At 42.1% G+C, this 19,766-nt stretch overlaps 1 protein-coding gene across 2 annotated transcripts in view; it reads left to right on the top strand.

Annotated features, from left to right (window-relative positions):
* The first annotated feature begins 6,533 nt into the window (after positions 1-6,533).
* Positions 6,534-19,766, top strand: part of MAPRE2 (microtubule associated protein RP/EB family member 2) — a 144,299-nt gene continuing 131,066 nt past the window's right edge. Inside the window, exon 1 of one of the 2 annotated variants that reach the window (XM_046671640.1) lies at positions 6,534-6,600. Coding sequence is in view for 1 of the 2 variants with exons in the window: in XM_046671639.1 (XP_046527595.1) it covers positions 8,077-8,100 (24 nt within the window). In the remaining variant the exon portion in view is untranslated. Of the gene's footprint in view, positions 6,601-7,946; positions 8,101-19,766 lie in introns of those variants that run through there. The other variant, XM_046671639.1, reaches the window with a different exon arrangement.

Raw genomic sequence — 19,766 nt, 5'->3', positions numbered from 1 at the left:
CCTCTCTCTCCCTCTCTCTCCCTCTCTCTCTCTCTCTCCCTCTCTCTCTCCCTCTCTCTCTCTCTCCCTCTCTCTCACACACACACACACACACGCATGCACACATACACAGTCATCTACTGAAGACCACATGCTTTGATGCTCTCTCCTCTCCGTCACCAGGTCCTCATCAGCTTTCTCCTGGATCAGGATAGTAGCCTTTTAGCTGATCTTCCGGACTCTGGTCTTTCATCTTCCATTCCACCATTCCACCATTCCACCATTCCACACTGCTGCCAAAGTCACCTTCCTAAAAACAAACCTGATCATAGACACCTTTGCTCTAATACCTTTTTTGGTTTGCTTCCGCCTACACATTCCTATAAGTAAAACACTTCTTACCTCACACATACATATTCACTTGTAAATTATATAGATATACAACTACCATGTTAATATATTGTACATACAGTAAAACATGACATAAAATTGAAATCTTAAAGAGTGAGATAAAGATGAAATATACACTATTTTTATATTCTATATATTAATCATATATAAAATATTTGGCTATCTCAAAATGTTATTTAGTGAGAGTAATGTGGTTGAATATGCTTCATAATTTTTGGAAAGTTTTATTGCTGTGTGATAAAGCAACTTGAAATCTGGCTCTAAGGGCAGTTGATTTTGAAGTTTGGTTTGGTGCCTGTCAGAGCTCCAGAATACAGAGAACCACATATACGAAGAGAGGAAGTATATTCAGTGGATGAGCTTAATGATGCTCGTTTTTTAAAATCATCCACCAATTTTGCAAGGACTTTTGTGAAAATTCACTAATGCTTGCATTACTAATGTTGTCTTCAATCTTTTTAAGTCATTTATCCATTTTGTGAGGCTTAGATTAGTCAAACTAGATAATATGCATAAATCCACTTAACCAAGTACACGTAAACTGCTAATAAATTACAGTTTGCTTTAAATGAGTGAAGAGGTTAGGGACACCTCCTCAATGTTGTGGATCCCATCTCTTCCCTCAGAAGTCATTGCGCCTGATAAGTCCATCTGTCTGTCTGACATACAGAACAAGCATGAGCACCAATGTCAGTCTGCATGTTATTAGATCCTTTCTCATGTTTTCAGATAGTTATCCAAATTTTCGTGTTTCCTTTCCACACCCCAGTGTATCATCTCACACAACCCTAGAGTGTTCTCACCCGACTTTGGAAACCACTAGCCAATATATTACTTCCAAGCATCTCAGCTGGACACACCAGGCCTTTCCTAGTCTGCGCTACTGAACTCTCCATTCCACACACCCTATCCTTGAGCTACATTGAACTTTCCATCATTCTCCAATCTCTGATCCTATCTTCACTTTCACATTCCCTCTCTGGAATACTCTGCCCACATACTCTGCCTTATCCCAAACCATCCTCACCTGGTACACTCTTTCGATGACTCTTTCCAAACCCAACACAAATGTGAACCCTTCTCTAATGTTCTTCCTCACTGTCCAATGTTCTCTTAGCATTTCATTCATACCTTTAATACCCCTCAAGCCATAATATGCAGTCATTCGTCTTTCCCTGTGCTGTAAGTCCCTTGAGACTAAAGACCATTTGGCTAACCACAGTACCTAACACAGTGACTGCCCAGTAGAAGGCATCACAAAACTGCTGAATAAATTACAACTTAGAAAGACTGAAGCAATTTTAAAATTAGAAAAGCCAAAGAAGAGCAAATCTCTGTTGAAGAGTCAAAGACCATTGGAAAGAAGATTCTGAGGAGATCCAAGGAATCAATTACCTGTTATTCGAACTCTGGTTGACCAACTCATGGACAGGATAGAGGGGAACAGCAAAGAAAATGCAATTGGCAAGGTAACAGTTAATAAATCAAGAATAGCTTTCAACAAAAATTGGTTGCATTGTCTCTCAGTGGCTCCCAAGGTGAGATGGTAGCGATGCTCCTGGTTCCTACAAAGCCATTTGGGCTCCATGGAGCTGCAACAGAAAACTTGAACAGATTTCATCTCTTGACCTCAGAGACTGAGAGGGTAAATTTGAAGACAGCTTCACACTTTAGGAGATAACTACTAATCAACAAATTAATTAATTAAAGCTGCTGCCTTCAAATGTACTGTGATAAAAATATTGAATTTATATTTGATTCTCCTACAACTATTCCACATCTGTTCTAAGCAGCATATATAGATCCAACTTATTTCTTTGTATATGGGGTTTTTTCAATGTGGTATAAAATCATAAACACTTCTTTTACACAACTTTGCATGAGCCAAGGTAACATTTTGCTCCTTTTGATGTACATTAAGCATAGCTATGAAATCAAGCATCTATATTATATAGTAAGCATATTTTTCTCTGCCATTCTATATTATCTTACTGGAGGCAGCAGTTTTTGCTAGTGGATATAGCTAGAAATTAGCACTTAGGTGAGCCATTTAAACTCTTTCCTTTACTTCATCCATAAAATTATGATACTTTATAGCGAACTCACAAATATTTACTCATAAGAGCTCACACAATGCTTTGAAGGTGGCATTACTTTTTATTTCAACATTTGCTCCATAACTAGACACTAGAGTCATCACAAGGCAGTGATCCCTGTGAAGCTGTCATCTTATGCCACCTTTACTATTCATCTTGATAAATGCTATCATATCTTGGTAATGAACACTTCCATCTCAGTCTTACATGGTAGTACCAATACATTTATAAGTGGTTCACTGTAGCGTATCTCTTGAGGTTATGATTTATACTTAAAGCAGTATTATATCTTAGCAAGGACTCGAAGCTAATAATAAATCAGATAAAATGAAAAGGATTTGAACAAATAGTTTAAAATATTAATTGATAAACCTGCCTCTCCTTTTTAATCCCTCATGTTGGATATTTGTGGAAATATATGATTGAAGCTCTCAGAATATTGTTTTAGGAAGACGCTGATTATATGTAAAAATATTTATTTGGGAACAGTTTTATAAGAGGTAAATGTTTTAAAAAGGATGCCACTGATGGATGTGGGCAGAAACAACATAAAACTGTTGAGATCAAGGGCACTATTCAGTGCCCAGCAACACATGATAACATCCTATATCTGAATAGCATTTTAGAGCTTACAGGATTCATCAATGCTTTATCTCTTTTAAACACATGAAGTGCTTGGAGATGTAAGAAACAAGTTTAATTGATAGAATCTCTGATCTTTGGAGAAAGAAGGCCAAAAGCTTATTGAAAACCATGATTTTATTTTTCTCACATCGATGTGAGTGATCTTTCCCCCTGTTTAACTGATTTTTGCTTATAAGCCTACATTTCAACATTCCCTTGAAGACAAAATATTCTTTGTCAAAGGCATAATTCAGACAACCATAGGAGAAACATGGGACAATCTGATCCTGCTGAAGTATTGCATTCTTCATAGACATCCATTCAATCCTCAAATAGACAATGACCATCGATGTCGGCAAAATTAGCTAATTTGCTTGTGTTGATGTAACCTTACTTATTTAACAGTTGGTGCATCCCCAGGGGTATAATCAAGATGCAAGCTCCTGTGTCAGAGAAGAGTTTGGATGATCAGTGCCTGGAGAAGACTAACCTTGGCTAAATCATCAGGTGACCCTGACAGGCAGAGGGACAGGATTTTTCACTCTTAAGTGTCTTTCTACACAATAATATTGTATGATAACAACGATAATGTTTCTCCAAAGAGAAACTCCACATACAACTAGGTACCTTCCTCCAACACAGAGGGCAATCTGTGCTCACCCTCCACTGTAACTAGACTGTTTTCAGTTTAATGGTATCCCTAACCCTCCTATGTAACATGGATCCCTATGGTAGACATTACTCATGCTCACCAGGATTTCTACTTTCCCATTCCTTCTGAGTACATACTCCCTTAAAGTTAGGTAATGACTACGTGACTTCCTTTGACCAGTGAAGTGTGAGAAGTGATCTGTGTTGCTTCTGGGTGAAAACATTTAAGGTTTGGTGCACAGTTTTTAATACTCTCTTCCCTTGCCATGGTGCTCATGGAGGGGTCATAGGAACGAAGAGACTAGAATAACGAGTCACCCTGAGAGCTTCCTGAAGATTTTGCATGAGGAGGAAATTAACTTTTATCATACTAAGCCACTTACATTTGAGTGCTATTCATTACAGCAGCATAAGCTAGCCTACCCTGACTGATGGAGTATCTCACTAGCTCAGTTCACACTGATTACCATTCATCCAGCAGCCCATAGCTACATACATAGCTGTTACACCAGTAAGTTGTGTTCATACATAAGTCGGCCCCAGTCACTGTTGTAGGCAAAATCTCACAGAAATATCTGGGAGCAGCCAGAAGGAAGCTGGGATAATCATACTGTGTATCCTACACCCTTGCCAGGTCCCTGAATTAGCACTGAGGGCTTCCCAATGCAAATCACCATCTTGATTTATTACCAAGTAGGTGTCCATTTCATGGGAGGAGGAAGGAGTTTAATTTAGAACACACTGAAACTTCTATGCTAGTAGGAAATTGAATGGAAATGCCTAGCAAGTAATCAGTAATGCAGAAATGGTGCTTGGAAACAAGTTAAGAATGTGGGTATAGATTCAGAAATAATCTCCACACACTTGAAAGTTGAACATAAGACATGAATGAAATTTCCAAGGGAAATGGCAGAAAGCGAGAAAAACAAAAAGCCAAGAAATGAGTCTCAGGAAACATTCATATGTGGGGGGCAGAGAGGCAAAGCAAGGAAGGGATTTATGAGACCTATGATGACAATACCCATTCATTTTGAGAGCTAAGAATACCATATCTTCATTAATAAATGCATTTAAATTTAAATTTCAAGGTTTTTAATGAGGATAAAAAATGTACTTCTCCTTAACAATCCATTTACTCTCTCAGATATTAAAATAGATTACCCATCCGACAGGCAGCTGGACATTATCTGTTATAAAAAGCAAAATGACTTTTTAATCAATGTCCCAGAACTAATTTATCAAGATTTAAAGTTTTGCAGAAGAACCAGAACTTTTAAACATGTACAATTTGCTCTCCATTACAGTCGTTCATCTATTCAATAACCTTATTCTACACATCTGACCCCTGGTAGGCACTACAGGAGAGTAGTTGTCATTCTTGGGCTGGCTGCCTCATCCCCTGTGCCCATTTCATACACTGCTCCCCTTCTGAGTATGTTGGACTTTATGCTCCTGCAAGGATGACCCCAAGAGTTAACTAGCTAACATTTTCTATATGCCAGGCACTATACTCGGTGCTTTGTACAAGTTTTCTCACTTAATCTTCAAGACTGAAGTGGATACTAGTATCATCCCCATTTTACAGTTTGGGAAGTTTAAATGTTGAGAAACTCACCTAAGGTCACACAGCTATTGAAGTGGTGCAGTCAGGACTCAAAATAGCCTGGTCAATGCCAAAGTGGGTGCTCTAAGCCTTGCTACTCAAAGTGTGGTCCTCAAACCAGCAGCACCAACATTACCTGGGAGTTTGCTAGAGATGCAGAATCTCAGGTCCAACCCCAGACTCACACAATCAGAATCTGGTTATAAAACAAGGCCCCCAGGTGATTCCTCTACGCATGAGAGTCTGGAAAGCACTGTGCTAAGTCACTCCACTATGCAGACTTCACTTTAACAGCTGCTGGGGAGATGGAGACAATCTTTCCCCTGAGTGGCAATTTGGGGGAAAAAAAGGTCTGTACGTCTTCTCCAAGGGCAAAAGGAAGGACTCGGACAACAGCTTCTTGCAGTTGCAAACAGTGGAGATCAGCAAGGGTTGGGACCACTTCCAGAAGCAGCAGATCCTGAGCTGGGTCCTAAAGCCAGACACTTTTCTCAATTCATTTCATTAAAAATGGGTGCTGTTCCAAATGGACAAGTGCCCACATCAATAATCTGGAGTTAGCTTCTCCAGCCTGGATTCCATTTTCCAAATAGAATCTGAGTGTCACCCACACCAGAAAAGCAGATTTAAAACCTCAATAAAACGGTGTTATTGCATTGTTCATCGTATCGTTCGGCTTGGAATTACCTGCTGTAATTAATAATGTTCATGACAAAATTAGTTTGCCCCTCATCGAGTGTTCCCCAGGTATGAATACAAACACTTGGTGTAAAAAGCAGGTGCATGCCGGATGGTGTGAGGACTCCCCCAGGGACAGGTGCTTAATTCACGGTGTGGCGTCGCCTTTTCAAGCCCCCTCTCCAAGCCGTGCTGGCCTCTTCCCTCTCGGGTGGGGCCCAATAGCCCAGCTCATTTCACCGGCTGGCACTTTATTCCGTGTCACCAACTCTTCCCGGCTTCCTAGGGCCCTAACCAGCGTGCCACCTTCCAACTGACCCCCCGGTGGGTCACTCTGATCTTCTTGGCCCTCTCCTCAACTGGGGTGCCCACCTGCACCCCGCACCCCCGCGAAGGAGTGGCGCCGGCTGGGCTCTCTCGGGTGGACTCACCGAGCAGTGGCAGTGGCAGAAGGCAAGTCACGTGGGGCGGTGGGGGCGGAGAGCAGCAGGCCGGGTGGGTGGAGAAAACAAAGCCCCCAGCTGTCAGTTGAGGAAAGAGGCGACAGCGCCGGAGCAGGTGAGTCAAGTGCATTTAAAGCGGTACCGCCCTGGCGCGCCCCCACACCCCCTGCCCTGGCGCAGTCCCTCCCAGCCCGGACCCTGGCCGCGCCTCCACTCGCCGCCCGGGGGCTGCAGCCGGCCGGTCGTGGAACCAGCCGGACCGGGGGTCTCTGAGCCCAGCAAGAAGTTGCGCAGGGGTCGGCGGCGCGGCCCCTGGGTATGCAGCCGCCGCGCTCCCGCGGGCCTCATCTCTCCTTCGGGGCCCCAGCGCTGCGTACCCCGGGAAGGGGAGGGAGTCGGGGCTGCCACGCTGGCAGAGGCAAAGTGGACTGTCTCGGTGGGTGAGGGCCAAGGCTGTCCAGGACAGTGACACTTGGCGCTGGTGAAGAAGGGAGTCTTGCGGGTGCGCGCCCGCGGCGCACGGACCTAGAGGAGCCAGAGTTGGGGCTCCGGGACTGAGAACTGGGGGCGCTGGCAGGGGCTGCGCGCTTCGGGGCAGACCAGGAAGTGCCGCGCTCCGGCGCCCGCAGGCTGGGGAGCAAACCCTGGACCCCCGGCCCTGCTCTCGCCCTGGTGCTTCCCCTCCGGCAGAGATGAGCCCCACCACTCCCCACTCCGACTCTGACTTCTGATCGTGCTCCTGGGACTCGGGAGCCGGGTTCGCGGGAAAGAGAGCGGGTTATTATTCTGAGCCCAAGTGGTTCTTCTGCAGGGAGCACCCTGCGCACAGGGCGAGGGCTTCTTAGCGACTCCGCACAGTGCTTCTGTGGGAAATTTTTCAGCCCACCCTTAGAAGGGCTGCGCCGAGGCCAGAAATCCCACAAAGGGCCAGAAGGAGGGGTGGGCACAGAATGGCTCTCCCCGCTGAACCTGGAGCACTCGGTAAAGCAGACTTACGACCTCAAAAGGGCTGGTGGATTTGGTCACCCCTTGAGTCACTTTGCCAGTCCCGTGCTAAGGGCTGCCCAGCGCAGAGGGCAGAGCTGTAACCTCAGAGGAAGGGGCGCTGCAGCCATTTGATCAGGAGGAGCCTTTGTCTTAACCCCTAGTCTCCTTCTGCTAGTCCTCGCTGGGTCAGTAGCGCGTGGAGTAATTAATATTCCAAACATTAGCCGTCCCTTCACTTCAGCAGCAGCCAACACTGCTGTCCCCTCCCTGCGGTTTTTCTCCACCACTTACTCACGTCCTCTCCTTCAAAAACATGGAACGTGGTCCAGACGCACTAGGCATGAGGAGGTCACTAAACGCACTATAGTGCTGTCACGTAAAATCAAGGGTTAAGTGTTCAAACCTGCACCCGCCCGCCAGCGACGAGACGGAAGAACTTTTTTGATTAGCATAGTATCTGCCTTGAGGCCGCGCTGCGAGCCGGCGGTTCGGTCCCAGCCGGGGTGAAGCGTGCAGTCCTGTCTTGGTTGAGGTTTGACGCAGCACCTGCTTCTAATCTGAGAAGACCTGAGGTTTACAACTTTGCTGAACAAGACACTGTGGGATGAAACAGAACAGAGACCAAAAGGTAAACCGGAAGAATAGCAAGATTTGACATGCTTCTCTTGGACACTCAATTTAGCTAAGATTTTAGCAAGCAAAGCGGGGGGAGGGTCCTTGTCTAGCCAGTGTCCCTTCTGGAAATGCACCCTTGCTTTAGCCAGCGTTCTTTGCTGCCTAACTAATTAGGTGTCAGCGGCTATGTGTCAGAATCTCAAAGATAGGAGGTTTAGGAGCCCACCAAGTGGTCATTAGGTAAGCTTAACTGGTGGGTTTCACTTGCGTGGAGAGAATGATGCTTCTCCAAGCAAAGGTTCCCAAACTTTGCTGCTTATTGGAATCACGTGGGGAGCTTTGACAACTCCTGATGTCTATTTCTCATCCAAACCCATTTAAAGCAGACTGTTTGGAGACGAGAGCCAGGCATCTTCCTTCTTTTTTTTTTTTTTAATCTCCAGATGATTCCATTGCGCAGCCAAGTTTGAGAACTGACGAAAACGAGCAGTTCAGTGGCCAGAAGCTGCAGGCATAGCAAGACAAGATGCCAGTTTAACTACTTGGGTGGGTGGGGGAAAAGACGCTGAAACTGGGGTGCGAAGACCAACGCCCTAGGACTGGGGACTGTCATCTGGCAGCTTGGCTGGCCATGACACCTGCCACATCATTTTTTACCCTCTCTGCTGAGGGTCTGGCTCTTATTGGGAAGATCGAAGTTCACTGTCAGTGCTGGGCTTCTGCACGGTTGTTAAGGAGACGGGTAGAAACTTTCATACCCGTGATGACTCACGTGTAGCAGGCAGTGGGGACACCCAACAGAAACTAACCGGGAGCAGCCCTGGTGAGTCAGCAGGCTGCACTTCAGGGCGGAGCCCGGAGAATAAGAAGTAATTACATAGAGCAGTTTATTGAGGCGCACACCTTCAAAAGTACATTTGAATATCTGATCAGGAGCTATTTCCTTATAGGAGCCGCTCCCTTTTCCAGCGCCCTATTCTCCCTGCTTCATATAATGCTCTCTCCTGTTAGGAAGAGGACATAAAGCCATTTAGACATCTTGTAATTTCCTTGGTGGAAGCATATAAAAAACTGTTGGGAAAGTGTGAACTGGTTTGGATTATTTCGGTTATGCGAAGTGGAGAGGATGAATTTGCAGTACATAAGTTTTGAATACAAAAAAGTCAAATACTGTTTAATTACATATTCAGGGGTGGATTAAAGGATCAATTTAAATAGAAATGGTTACACCTAACATTTTACATGAAATTTAGTTTACTATTAACCAAAGATTCCTTGCTTTAAAAAAAAATCATCCCCAAGACATGACCCTAATAAGATAACCTGTTTAAAGATGTACACGGTTTATTAAATAAACGTATTTTTCTTATTTTTATTGCTATTAACTTCAATTTTTATACCTCTCCTTTCTTCATTATTCTTTATATCCCCATGGCTCTCTCTGCTTTCTTCCCCATTCTCAGTCTCCTTAAGCGGGGACGACAGTGCCCGACACAAAGCAAGCATTCACTATAGTGAGTTATTGAACTTTGTTAGAATCTCTCGTCACATCTATGTACCCTGCTTCATATTCTATTATCTCTTAGGGGCCTTTATGTCTGCAGCCCCCATAGCACAGAGCACAGGGTCTTTCCTGTTGTGGATGCTGCTTGTTTATACTGAGCATTATTGGAAGATGGGGAGAACATTCGTATGCAAATCATCCTGAGTACATTGTTTTATTTTCCAAGACAGACATTCTGGATGTGTAGGAACCAAAGTTCTGTTACAATGCTTAATTGCTGTAAAATAGTAGCTCATTTGCTCACTTACATTTTTACACAAAACAATTTAGCATTCTGATCATAGCCAATAATTGTTATAACACTTAACCACATTCTCAGGGTGGAAGATTCACTTCACAAAAGTTGGCTCTCTACCCATTTATTTATTATGGAGAAAACACATGTCCAACTATGTGGATGCCTAAAGGAACTCATTCAGCTAGGAGAGTCATTTCAGAGTAGCACCAATGTCAGGTTAATAGTTAAGCAGCTTCTATTGTCATCGGCCTACATGAACGATAACAAAAGTACATTGAAATAGCCAGCATTTTTCAAATGGAAAGTTGCATGTATTCTTTGACAGATACCACCAAAGATAAATGTTAAGGATTCCCAAAGGCCAAAATGATGTAAACGAACCCATTCTCATTTCTGTGTGGCTTAGAAAAGGCCCTCCGGATGTATTTCTGAAATTTCAACCCCTTTTTTGGGAGGTCTAAGATATTGAAAGGCTGAAAGCTAGTCTAGAAAAATGTCACTAATCCAGACTAATCAGAGGATGGTATAAACCACCTCTGTCATATTTATAATTAGGCCAAAAGGGGTGAGGCAGAAAGAATGGTGTCATCTCAGTTTTAGAAGCTCTGAAGTTTTTGAGAACCACCCAGTCTTATTACCTTAAATTTATACAGCCCTTTAGTCTTATTAATGTATCAGGGCCTAAATATAATTGGGAAGATAGTATTCCCATGTGCCACATAGCATAAGTAAGTCCAAAAATTAAATGATCTTCCAAAGATCACTTAATGGTGAGAAACCTGAGGTCCTGACTCCTTTTCCGGTGTCTCTTATGTCATACTGCTGTTTCTAAATAGGTTTTGATGTAATCTTGCCTGGAGGTTTTGGCTAGACAAGCTCAGTTCTAATTATCTTCTCTCTCCTTAAAATAAGAGAAACTACTCACATACATCATGCTGTTACTGACTTTATTCTTAAATAATCAGGGGGCTGCCCCGTGGCCGAGTGGTTGAGTTCATGTGCTCCACTTTGGCGGCCCGGGATTTCACCGGTTCTGATCCTGAGTGCAGACGTGGCACCGCTTGTCAGGCCACGCTGAGGCGGCGTCCCACATGCCACAACTAGAAGGACCCACAACTGAAAAATATACAACTATGTACGGGGTGGATTTGGGGAGAAAAAGAAAAAAATAAAAATAAAAAAATAATAAAATAATCAACCCTTGGACTAGGCCAACCCAAACTGTCTGAGCCATCATTAGCTTCTTATCCAGATAACCCAAGTAAGAAGTTTTAAAATTTTCGCCCAAATCATGGAAGCATCAGCTCTCTTGTTTTAGGGCCCTTCATGGTCAGTCATACCATCCAACAGAAGCTTAAATGCCCTGGACAGCATCTTTACTAATAGTCCTCCAACTGATGCTGAAATGTCTCCCTCGCAGCACCTTCCACCCATGGTAGGCTCTCTGCAGGGAGACCACAAAGAAAGCATCCAACTCTCTTACGTATTCACCTGCAACCATCCTAAACATTTAAAGTGAATTTATTCTCCTTAATGAGGGAAATCTAGCTATAGTATTTCAAATCTATTAATTGCACAAAATTTTTACTTCAGATTTGAAACCATAAATTTCAAGAGAAGTATTCCAAATTGTGGTTTGTTATACCAGGGCCTTATAGAATACAATTGTTGATAAATTTGCTTCCAACAAACCTAATAATCTACACACTTCAAAAATGCCTATTGACAAGCTTCGTACACTGGCTTTAAGCTTCTGTTGAGTTGAAACCCATGGCTCCATTTGTTCTGGGAATCAGCAAACCATGGCCCACCATATCCTTGCATGGCTTGCAAACTAAGATTTGTTTTTGTATCTTTTAATGGTTGAAAACATATCAAAAGAAGAAAAATTTTGAGGGACCCTTAAAAATTATATGAAATTCAAATTTTAGTGTCCAAAATATTTTTGTTGGACTACAGCCATGCTTGTTTGCTTACCTCTTGTCTCTGGCTGCTTTTGTGCTACTGATATATTCTAGTTCAACATACTTCAGTTTCGTTTATTTGTTTTTTCTGAGAATTAGCCCTGAGCTAACACCTGTTACCAATCTTCCCCTCTTTTTTGCTTGAGGAAGATTAACCCTGAACCAACATCTGTGACAATCTTCCTCCACTTTATATGTGGGTCACCATCACAGCATGGCTGACAAGTGATATAGGGCCACGCCCAGGACCCAGGCCCACAAACCCCAGTGGCCAGAGCAGAGTGCGCCGAACCTGACCACCACACCATGCAGCCGACCCCAACACATTTTAGTTTTAAATGAGAATTAGCTCACATAAAGCCTCAGTCTTTTTTCAGTTTTTTTCCCTTTAGAGAAGGGAAAAAATTTGTTTCCAAATATAGGTCCATAATCACTAAAGATGGTTTCATTTCATGTTCCCCTTTTGTGTGCATTTACTTTGCAAAAGCAGCATATTTCTAAATAATACATGAATTTTAGTGATACGGTCAACTGTAAAACTTCTGAACCTAAACAAGCCCCAACAATGCGATACTAACTTACACTGAGCTACATCATCGTTTCCAGAGTTCTAGAAAATGGGAAAACACACCCTGGACAGCAAGCCCAGGGTGACACTTGCCTTATCTCTTTAGCAGAAGGAACTTCCTTCTCCAACCTGTGAGGTCAGTTGTGTGCTCGTCTCAGTAAATGAAGGCATAATTTGAGGATTTATTCAGATTTAGAAATTTTTCATTGACTGTCATTTCATACACAAAACATGATGTGGAAATGCTGATTTGGGAAAAAGCACTATTCTTCTAAAGTATACATTTAAGGTAAATTGCTTGCTACTTATAAAGGCAATGATAATTAAATAATAGGCAGATATACATATAGTCACCTACATTACTAAAGGTTGACATAATATCACGGACAATTTAGTTTGAAATTTCAAAACGTGCAAACTTTGATATTTTTATTATATGGTAAGCTATCAAAACCTGAAGCTTTAGGGGCCAGCCTGGTGGCACAGTGGTTAAGTTCTTCTTCGCTGGCCCGGGGTTCACCGGTTCAGATCCCTGGTGTAGACCTACGCACCGCTTGTCAAGCCATGCTGTGGCAGGCATCCCACATACAAAGTAGAGAAAGTGGGAGTGAATGCTAGCTCAGGGCCAGTCTTTCTCAGCAAAAAGAGGATTGGCAGCAGATGTTAGCTCAGGGCTAATCTTCCTCAAAAAAAATAGATTAGATTATGATTCAGAAATTCAAATTACTTGCCTTCTGCCCAAGGCTGGACAGATTACTATTAAGATTCTAGAAAGAATATTTGAAAGAACAATAACTACATTGATAGGAACTTGTCTTTATTTTACTCATAAAATTTCCTTCAGTTAAGAGAACTTCCTCTTTTTGATGACCCGTTAATACCGCAGACTATTTGCAAATGAGTTTCACTTAGATTGATAGAGCAAATTTAAGGGTCTCATCTCTTCCAGAATCAGTACAACTGCAATTTAGAGATTAAAAAAAAAGAGAGGTTCCTTTTTCACTAAAACAAACAATGTATTATAAATAATGTAAAGTTTGAGGTACCTGAGATCAGCGAAATCATTTCTAAAAACAAAAAATTTTAAGTGTATATTGAATACAATGCTAGGACTGTTGGTAGTAATGGATATAGATAACTAACTCCCAGGGTAACTTAACCCATCATTGTTCCTGATGGAGTAACTGGGGGAGGGGGAGGCCTGGGGACAACTGAAGACAGACTGCATAACTCCCGTGCTAACCGGGTTCGGAACCAGTTCAGGTGAGATTAGCTTTCCTCCTTTATAATTTAGATTTCACATTTTCACTCAATACATTTTGTTTAATATAGCTTATGCCATACATATATCACTTGTTCTCTACAAAGTTGTTCCTCAGTTAGGAACTAATTGAATTCACTATATTTTACCAGAGTAGGGAATTCATAATTGTCAATTGCTTCAACAGGGGCAAAAAGTCAAAAGCATTTTGCTAACAGACAAACCTTGGTTCTAACTTGGGATTAATTATAAACACCATGGCAGGAATAACCATTGGTATTTGAAGCCAGTAGAAGGTAAAATAAGCAAGAAAAGGCAGCTGGAAAATGAGGCAATTCTTTTTAGGTTTGCTAAAGTATCTGAAACTTTTTATTGGCTGTCATACATAAAAGTGAAATCAGGAGGCTGCCCCGTGGCCGAGTGGTTAAGTTCGCACACTCTGCTGCAGCGGCCCAGGGTTTTGCCGGTTCGGATCCTGGGCGCGGACATGGCACCGCTCATCAAGCTATGTTGAGGTGGTGTCCCACGTGCCACAACTAGAAGGACCCACAACTAAAATATGCAACTATATACTGGGGAGATTTGGGAGAAAAAGCAAAAAAAAAAAAAGTGAAATCAGAGGCCTAGTCTCTTTTAAAGCTGGTAAAGCCTGCTTACGACAACAAATAAGCAAGAGATGAGAGAGCCCCTGCAACCACCTTACACTTTCCTTCCTTCTTTCAAAGATAATCTTAAATCCAATCGACTTGCCCACATTTGGTATAGTAAGAAGAACCTTTCAGGATTCTACCCAAGAAACTGCTGTCTCCATTTTTCCACTGAGCCCTTCCGTCTTCAGCCCTCCAAAAGTGGAAAAGAGAGGCACAACCTTCCTGCTTTGCCCGACCTGGTCCTTTCCTGGGAAGGAAGCTATTGATAGGAGACTCTTGGTAGCTTAACTTCCAGCCTGCCTCTTTTTTTAAGTGTGGTCTTCTGGGCACAAATCTCCTAAAAGGAGTTTTCACAAATCAACAGCAATAATAACCAAGTGCTCCATGTGGTGTTGGCAAATCCAGAAGGAAATCCTCCGTGCAGTTAGAAGGTTGAACAACACTGTCAATGAGTCTGTTAATTCTCCATCTCAGCCTCTGCTCTTTCAGCACTTCAAGGTAAGTTAGAATTTGGGGGTACACTGCCATCTAAGATTCCCAGATAAAATACAGGACACAGTTAAATCTGAATTTCGGAGAAACAAATGATTTTTTTTTTTTTTGGTATAAGTATGTCCTATATATTGCATAGGATATGCTCATAAAAAATTAATTTTTTATCTAAAATTAAAATTTAACTGGGCATCTTTTTTTTTTTTTTTTGGTTGTTGTTTGGAGTTTTATTTTATTTTTGTTTTGGCTAAATTTTGTAGCTCAATTCTTATCCCACAGTAAATCTCAAAATGACTAGCTTTCCTGGTCTGTAAAATATCTGATCTGAGACTATATTTCTGGGATAAAAAGTTAAAATGTCTGAGCTGCCTTCACCTGAAAAAGAAAAAAAGCAAGCCATTATCTGAAATTTTCTGCACAGTTCGCTTAATTAAGAGGGGAAATAAAAAGTAAAACCAGAGTTATAAAATTAGCAATCTTTTTATTTCGTAAGGTATTTTCTTTCACAGAGCTTTTAATAGGTAAATTGTTAAATTAGATGGGATAACTTGAGAAACTCATCAACCACGCCCACAGGACATTGCTAATCTAAATTCTCTCTCAGGCGATTGCACTGAAGTCCAAACCCAAGGGATTCCAATGATGCCTTGCTAGTCAAGGGAGGTCCCAGGACCTGCGGCATCAGCATCATCTGGGAGCACCTTAAAATGCAGAATTTCATGCTCCACTCCAGACCTTTTCCATCAGAATCTTCACTTTAACAGGATCTGTAGATGATTCATATCCACATTAAAGTTTGAAAAGCCCTGAACTAGAAGAGTCACTTTTTCACATATAAATTGGTCTTTTTGTTTAATATCATGTTGAAATAATCCTAAATGAACTATCTCTTTGACTGACTGGGTGACCTTGGGGATGTTACTTAACATCCTTCATCAGCATCTCTCAAATTGAGTTTTCTCTTCTGTCAAAAAGAGACAATAGAGTCTGGCATTGTCTCACAGGATTCTTGTAAGGATCAAATTAGGTAACGTGTGTATGGATCTTCATAATGGCTGTTATGTATGATGATGTGGTCGTAAGATTATTCAGTGATCTGCTTCAGATAGGGCTGGCAATTGACTAAATACTGTATGATGTGGGTTTCTTCAGTGTGTCTAATTTGGAAGAAAGGTGATGTTAATTTTGAGGTTCCGTCTGGGCACAGGGAATGGAACCATACAGTACAAGTCTTATCAACATGTCGCTCGTGGCTATATGTCTATGGCAACCACAACTCTCCCTTCTGCTCCTTAGAAACTTAGAGTTCTCCTCCTGACTGGGGAACAGCGACTTACCCCAGGACGCCACGTGATGAATTTCTCATCAGGGTGCCACTCATTGCTCAGTGAAGGCAAAAGACCCAAGACTTTTTTTTCTGCCAGAATTCTACACAATGCCTCTTGCATTTTTTTCCCCCAGGAAAAACTTAATGGATTATAAAACATGCTTTAGTATTCTTAACCCCTCAACGCTTTATAAAATATTATTCCTTTGAAAACACATTTTTGTGTAGCCATAACCACATCACTACATAATTGTAATCAGTTATTAAGAGCTTTGTATCTTACCCAATCACATAACTCCAGATTGGAACAAGCTGCTTGGTCATTTTGTTAAAAGACACCCCCGTGCAGAATTCCCCCCTCCAGCACGTGGAGGAGAAACTCATTTATCCTTCTGTTGCTGTTTTAATAAATACGACAAAAATCCCTTAGTGGGAGTGTGAAAAAGATGAGTGAGGGGAAGCACTCCTAATCTCACCACCTTCTTGCAACTGTTACAACAACTATTTTCATTTTTGTGTAAAGCTCTGATTGTCTGTATTCACATTGAACAGTATTTCACATAAACATTTTCCTTAGGGTGTTGAATGTTGTTTTACACATCCAACATTTGGAATTGTTTTATCATCTTCCGACACCACTGCTTTGTAGATGAAGAAATGCAGACGAAAGTTTTCTTCCAGCTGGGAAATGGGGTACTCAGGTAGGGCTCTCTCGGTCATTGGTCTGCCGTTGGGTTCCCTCTTGGTCCACAGTTTACCATGGAAAACATACCGAGAGCGGAAGGGAGAATGCTTCTCTCCCTGCAAGTAATTTCTGAAAGTTCACTGCTGGAACTTTATCCCTTTTGCTTAAATTGTTAACACATTGAACACCAACACCTCTGGGAGGAACCGCACTTTACACTTAGTATGAGGATTGAGCAGCTGGCAGGTTTTGGTAAGCGTTTGGGAAGAGACAGAGAATAGTTATCTCATAGGAGAAGATAAGGAACAACAGTAGGTGCTAGAAAAGATAAATGGTGAAATGCTGCAAAACAACTAATTCTGACAGGTGTTACAATATTTTTGTGTTGACTCATACCATAGGTCACTTTTCATTTTAAAAAAATCACATTTCCTATCTATAAAATTTCAGGATAGGACTTTTCCCCCATCCTGCCTCTCATCTATGACAAATTTCCTCCAGGCCTACTCTCAAAGCAAATCCTGGTGATTTTTTTTCCAGATGTTTGTTTAAAAATTGTCAACCAAGGGGCTGGCCCCGTGGCCGAGTGGTTAAGTTCTCACGCTCCGGTGCAGGCGGCCCAGTGTTTCGTCAGTTCGAATCCTGGGCGCGGACATGGCACCGCTCATCAAACCACGCTGAGGCAGCGTCCCACATGCCACAACTAGAAGGACCCACAACTAAGAATATACAACTATGTACCAGGGGCTTTGGGGAGAAAAAGGAAAAAAAATAAAATCTTTAAAAAAAAAATTGTCAACCAAGTGCAGGTACTTCTACACTGATGTTTCTAAACTCACGTTAAAATAAACAACTGAACATAGGGAGCTTTCACTATATTCATGAACCACTTGGTCTTTTTATCGTGGAAGGAATGTTCTGTGAACTCAGGGATGGACAGGCTGATCCAGGGAGACTCCGCCCTGAAGGCTGCTGTTCTGAAGTAGCAAGAGACTGATTGGGGCTTTATAATCAAATTGTGCCCAGAAACAAGAACCATCTGTCCTATAGGGCTATTGTTTGCCTTATTTGAAAAGAACGCGAAGCCCCTGGTACTGCTTACCCACAGCTCTCACAATTAGCCACACAGACCACAAGAGGATAATTATATTCAAGAATACATGGCTTTTCCCCTTCAGGAGTCTGTTGGCTCTGCTTAACCATCACCACGGACACCAACTCGAGTCGAATTGAGTTGGTCAGGTTTATCTCTTGTGGAAGAGTGTATCAGGTTGTCTTTCTGTCCTAAAACACTTATCTGAGCGTCTGTGATGATGCTGTTCATGGTAATTTGCCCAGACCTGAGGCCTTGGGTGGGGTTGGTAAGAGTCATTTGGCACCTTCAGAATGTACCTGGTTGAGCAATCTGACGCAGGTGAGCTGTGCAGGGTGTCTAGAACAATTGTGTGTTCTATACACTGTAACATCGAGCCTGAGTCCCTGTGACTCATTTTCCTGTGGGCTTTGCGGCCCATCCCAATGGAAAGAGATTTTTAACAATATATTCTTGGGAGGTTTAGTGGTGTTTAAAGGGTTGCTCTTGGAATCTGAAAGCTGTGTGCAATTTTTTGGTGGTTTGTTCACATTTTAGGGATTGGTTTTTAAATGTTAACAAATGGTTATGAACCTTGGGCTTTATTACTACTCTGTTAATAATTCTGTATGACTTTCAGTGAGTTTTACACCTTGATTTCTCTATCTGAAAAACTATGCAAATTTGTTACTAATGATCATGAACAGAGACTTGAGATTAAAAAATTAAAAGAGCAAGTTAAAATTGTTCCAGATGCAAAGAATTAAAGAAATAATAGTCAAAGAGGAAGTAGCAACATCTACGAAAATATTAAAAATAAATAGTAGGGGCCAGCCCAGTGGCTGAGTGGTTAAGTTCACGCGCTCCGCTTGGGTGGCCGAGGGTTTCGCCAGTTCTGATCCTGGGTATGGACATGGCACCACTCATCAGGCCATGCTGAGGCGGCGTCCCGCATAGCACAACCAGAGGCACTCACAACTAGAATACACAACTATGTGCTGGGGTGCTTTGGGGAGAAGAAAGAAGGAAAAAAGGAGAAGATTGGCAACAGATCTTAACTCAGATGCCAATCTTTAAAAAAAAAAAAGAAATAATAAACCTGAGCTAAGACAGAGAATGGTTGTCTCCAATTACCCCCCTTATTCAAACGATGATCTTCTCTTAAAATCTCTGTAAGTTAGGCACAACATCATTCTCAGTGTTTTGTTTTCAACAAGTCAATTTAAACGGATTGTCAAGGGACCAGGTTCTCATCCAAGCTCTGCTTACAGTCCAATTCAAAGCAACTCAACTCACCTGTGGCCTTTAGCCTCCTCAATAAAGAGGTTAGCTTACCTTTATCTATCCTTTCCCCACGAGATATCCCAGGACTCTGAAAGGTGGTTGTTAATCCATCTTTGTTAGAATAAAATATAATAGAAAACGCAATGGGAACTGTATTTTTTCTTTGGAAAATTCATAAATTTTTCAAAACAGGAAAACACATAGTTTTGATAGTCCATTAGCACACTGAATTATGTAGTTAAATTGGAATAGGCAGAAGTGGTGATAAGATTCAAATTTCCATTGAACATATGGAGAATGCCATTGTAGCTCCTTGAAATATGAAATTAGTGTGATTTCTGGCAGAGCAGACACACTTTAAAAAGCATCCACTCAGAAACACTCCTGAGCTCACTTTCCCTGTGCACATAGTTGTCAGCGATGGGTCATCTCTCCATCAGTCAGCCTGGGCTGAGATAAAGAGGTCACATACAGTATCCTGTTAAAGATAAGGGAAGACCTGGAAAAAGCAGAACTACTGACCCACTCCAGCAGTGAGTTGTATTGGGCTGCCCCAAAATACAGGCAAAGACAA

The sequence above is a fragment of the Equus quagga genome, chromosome 9 (assembly GCF_021613505.1).
Source record: "Equus quagga isolate Etosha38 chromosome 9, UCLA_HA_Equagga_1.0, whole genome shotgun sequence".
Taxonomy (NCBI): Eukaryota; Metazoa; Chordata; class Mammalia; order Perissodactyla; family Equidae; genus Equus; species Equus quagga.
The sequence above is the reverse complement of the archived record's forward strand: the minus strand, read 5'-3'. Positions and strand labels throughout refer to the sequence as shown.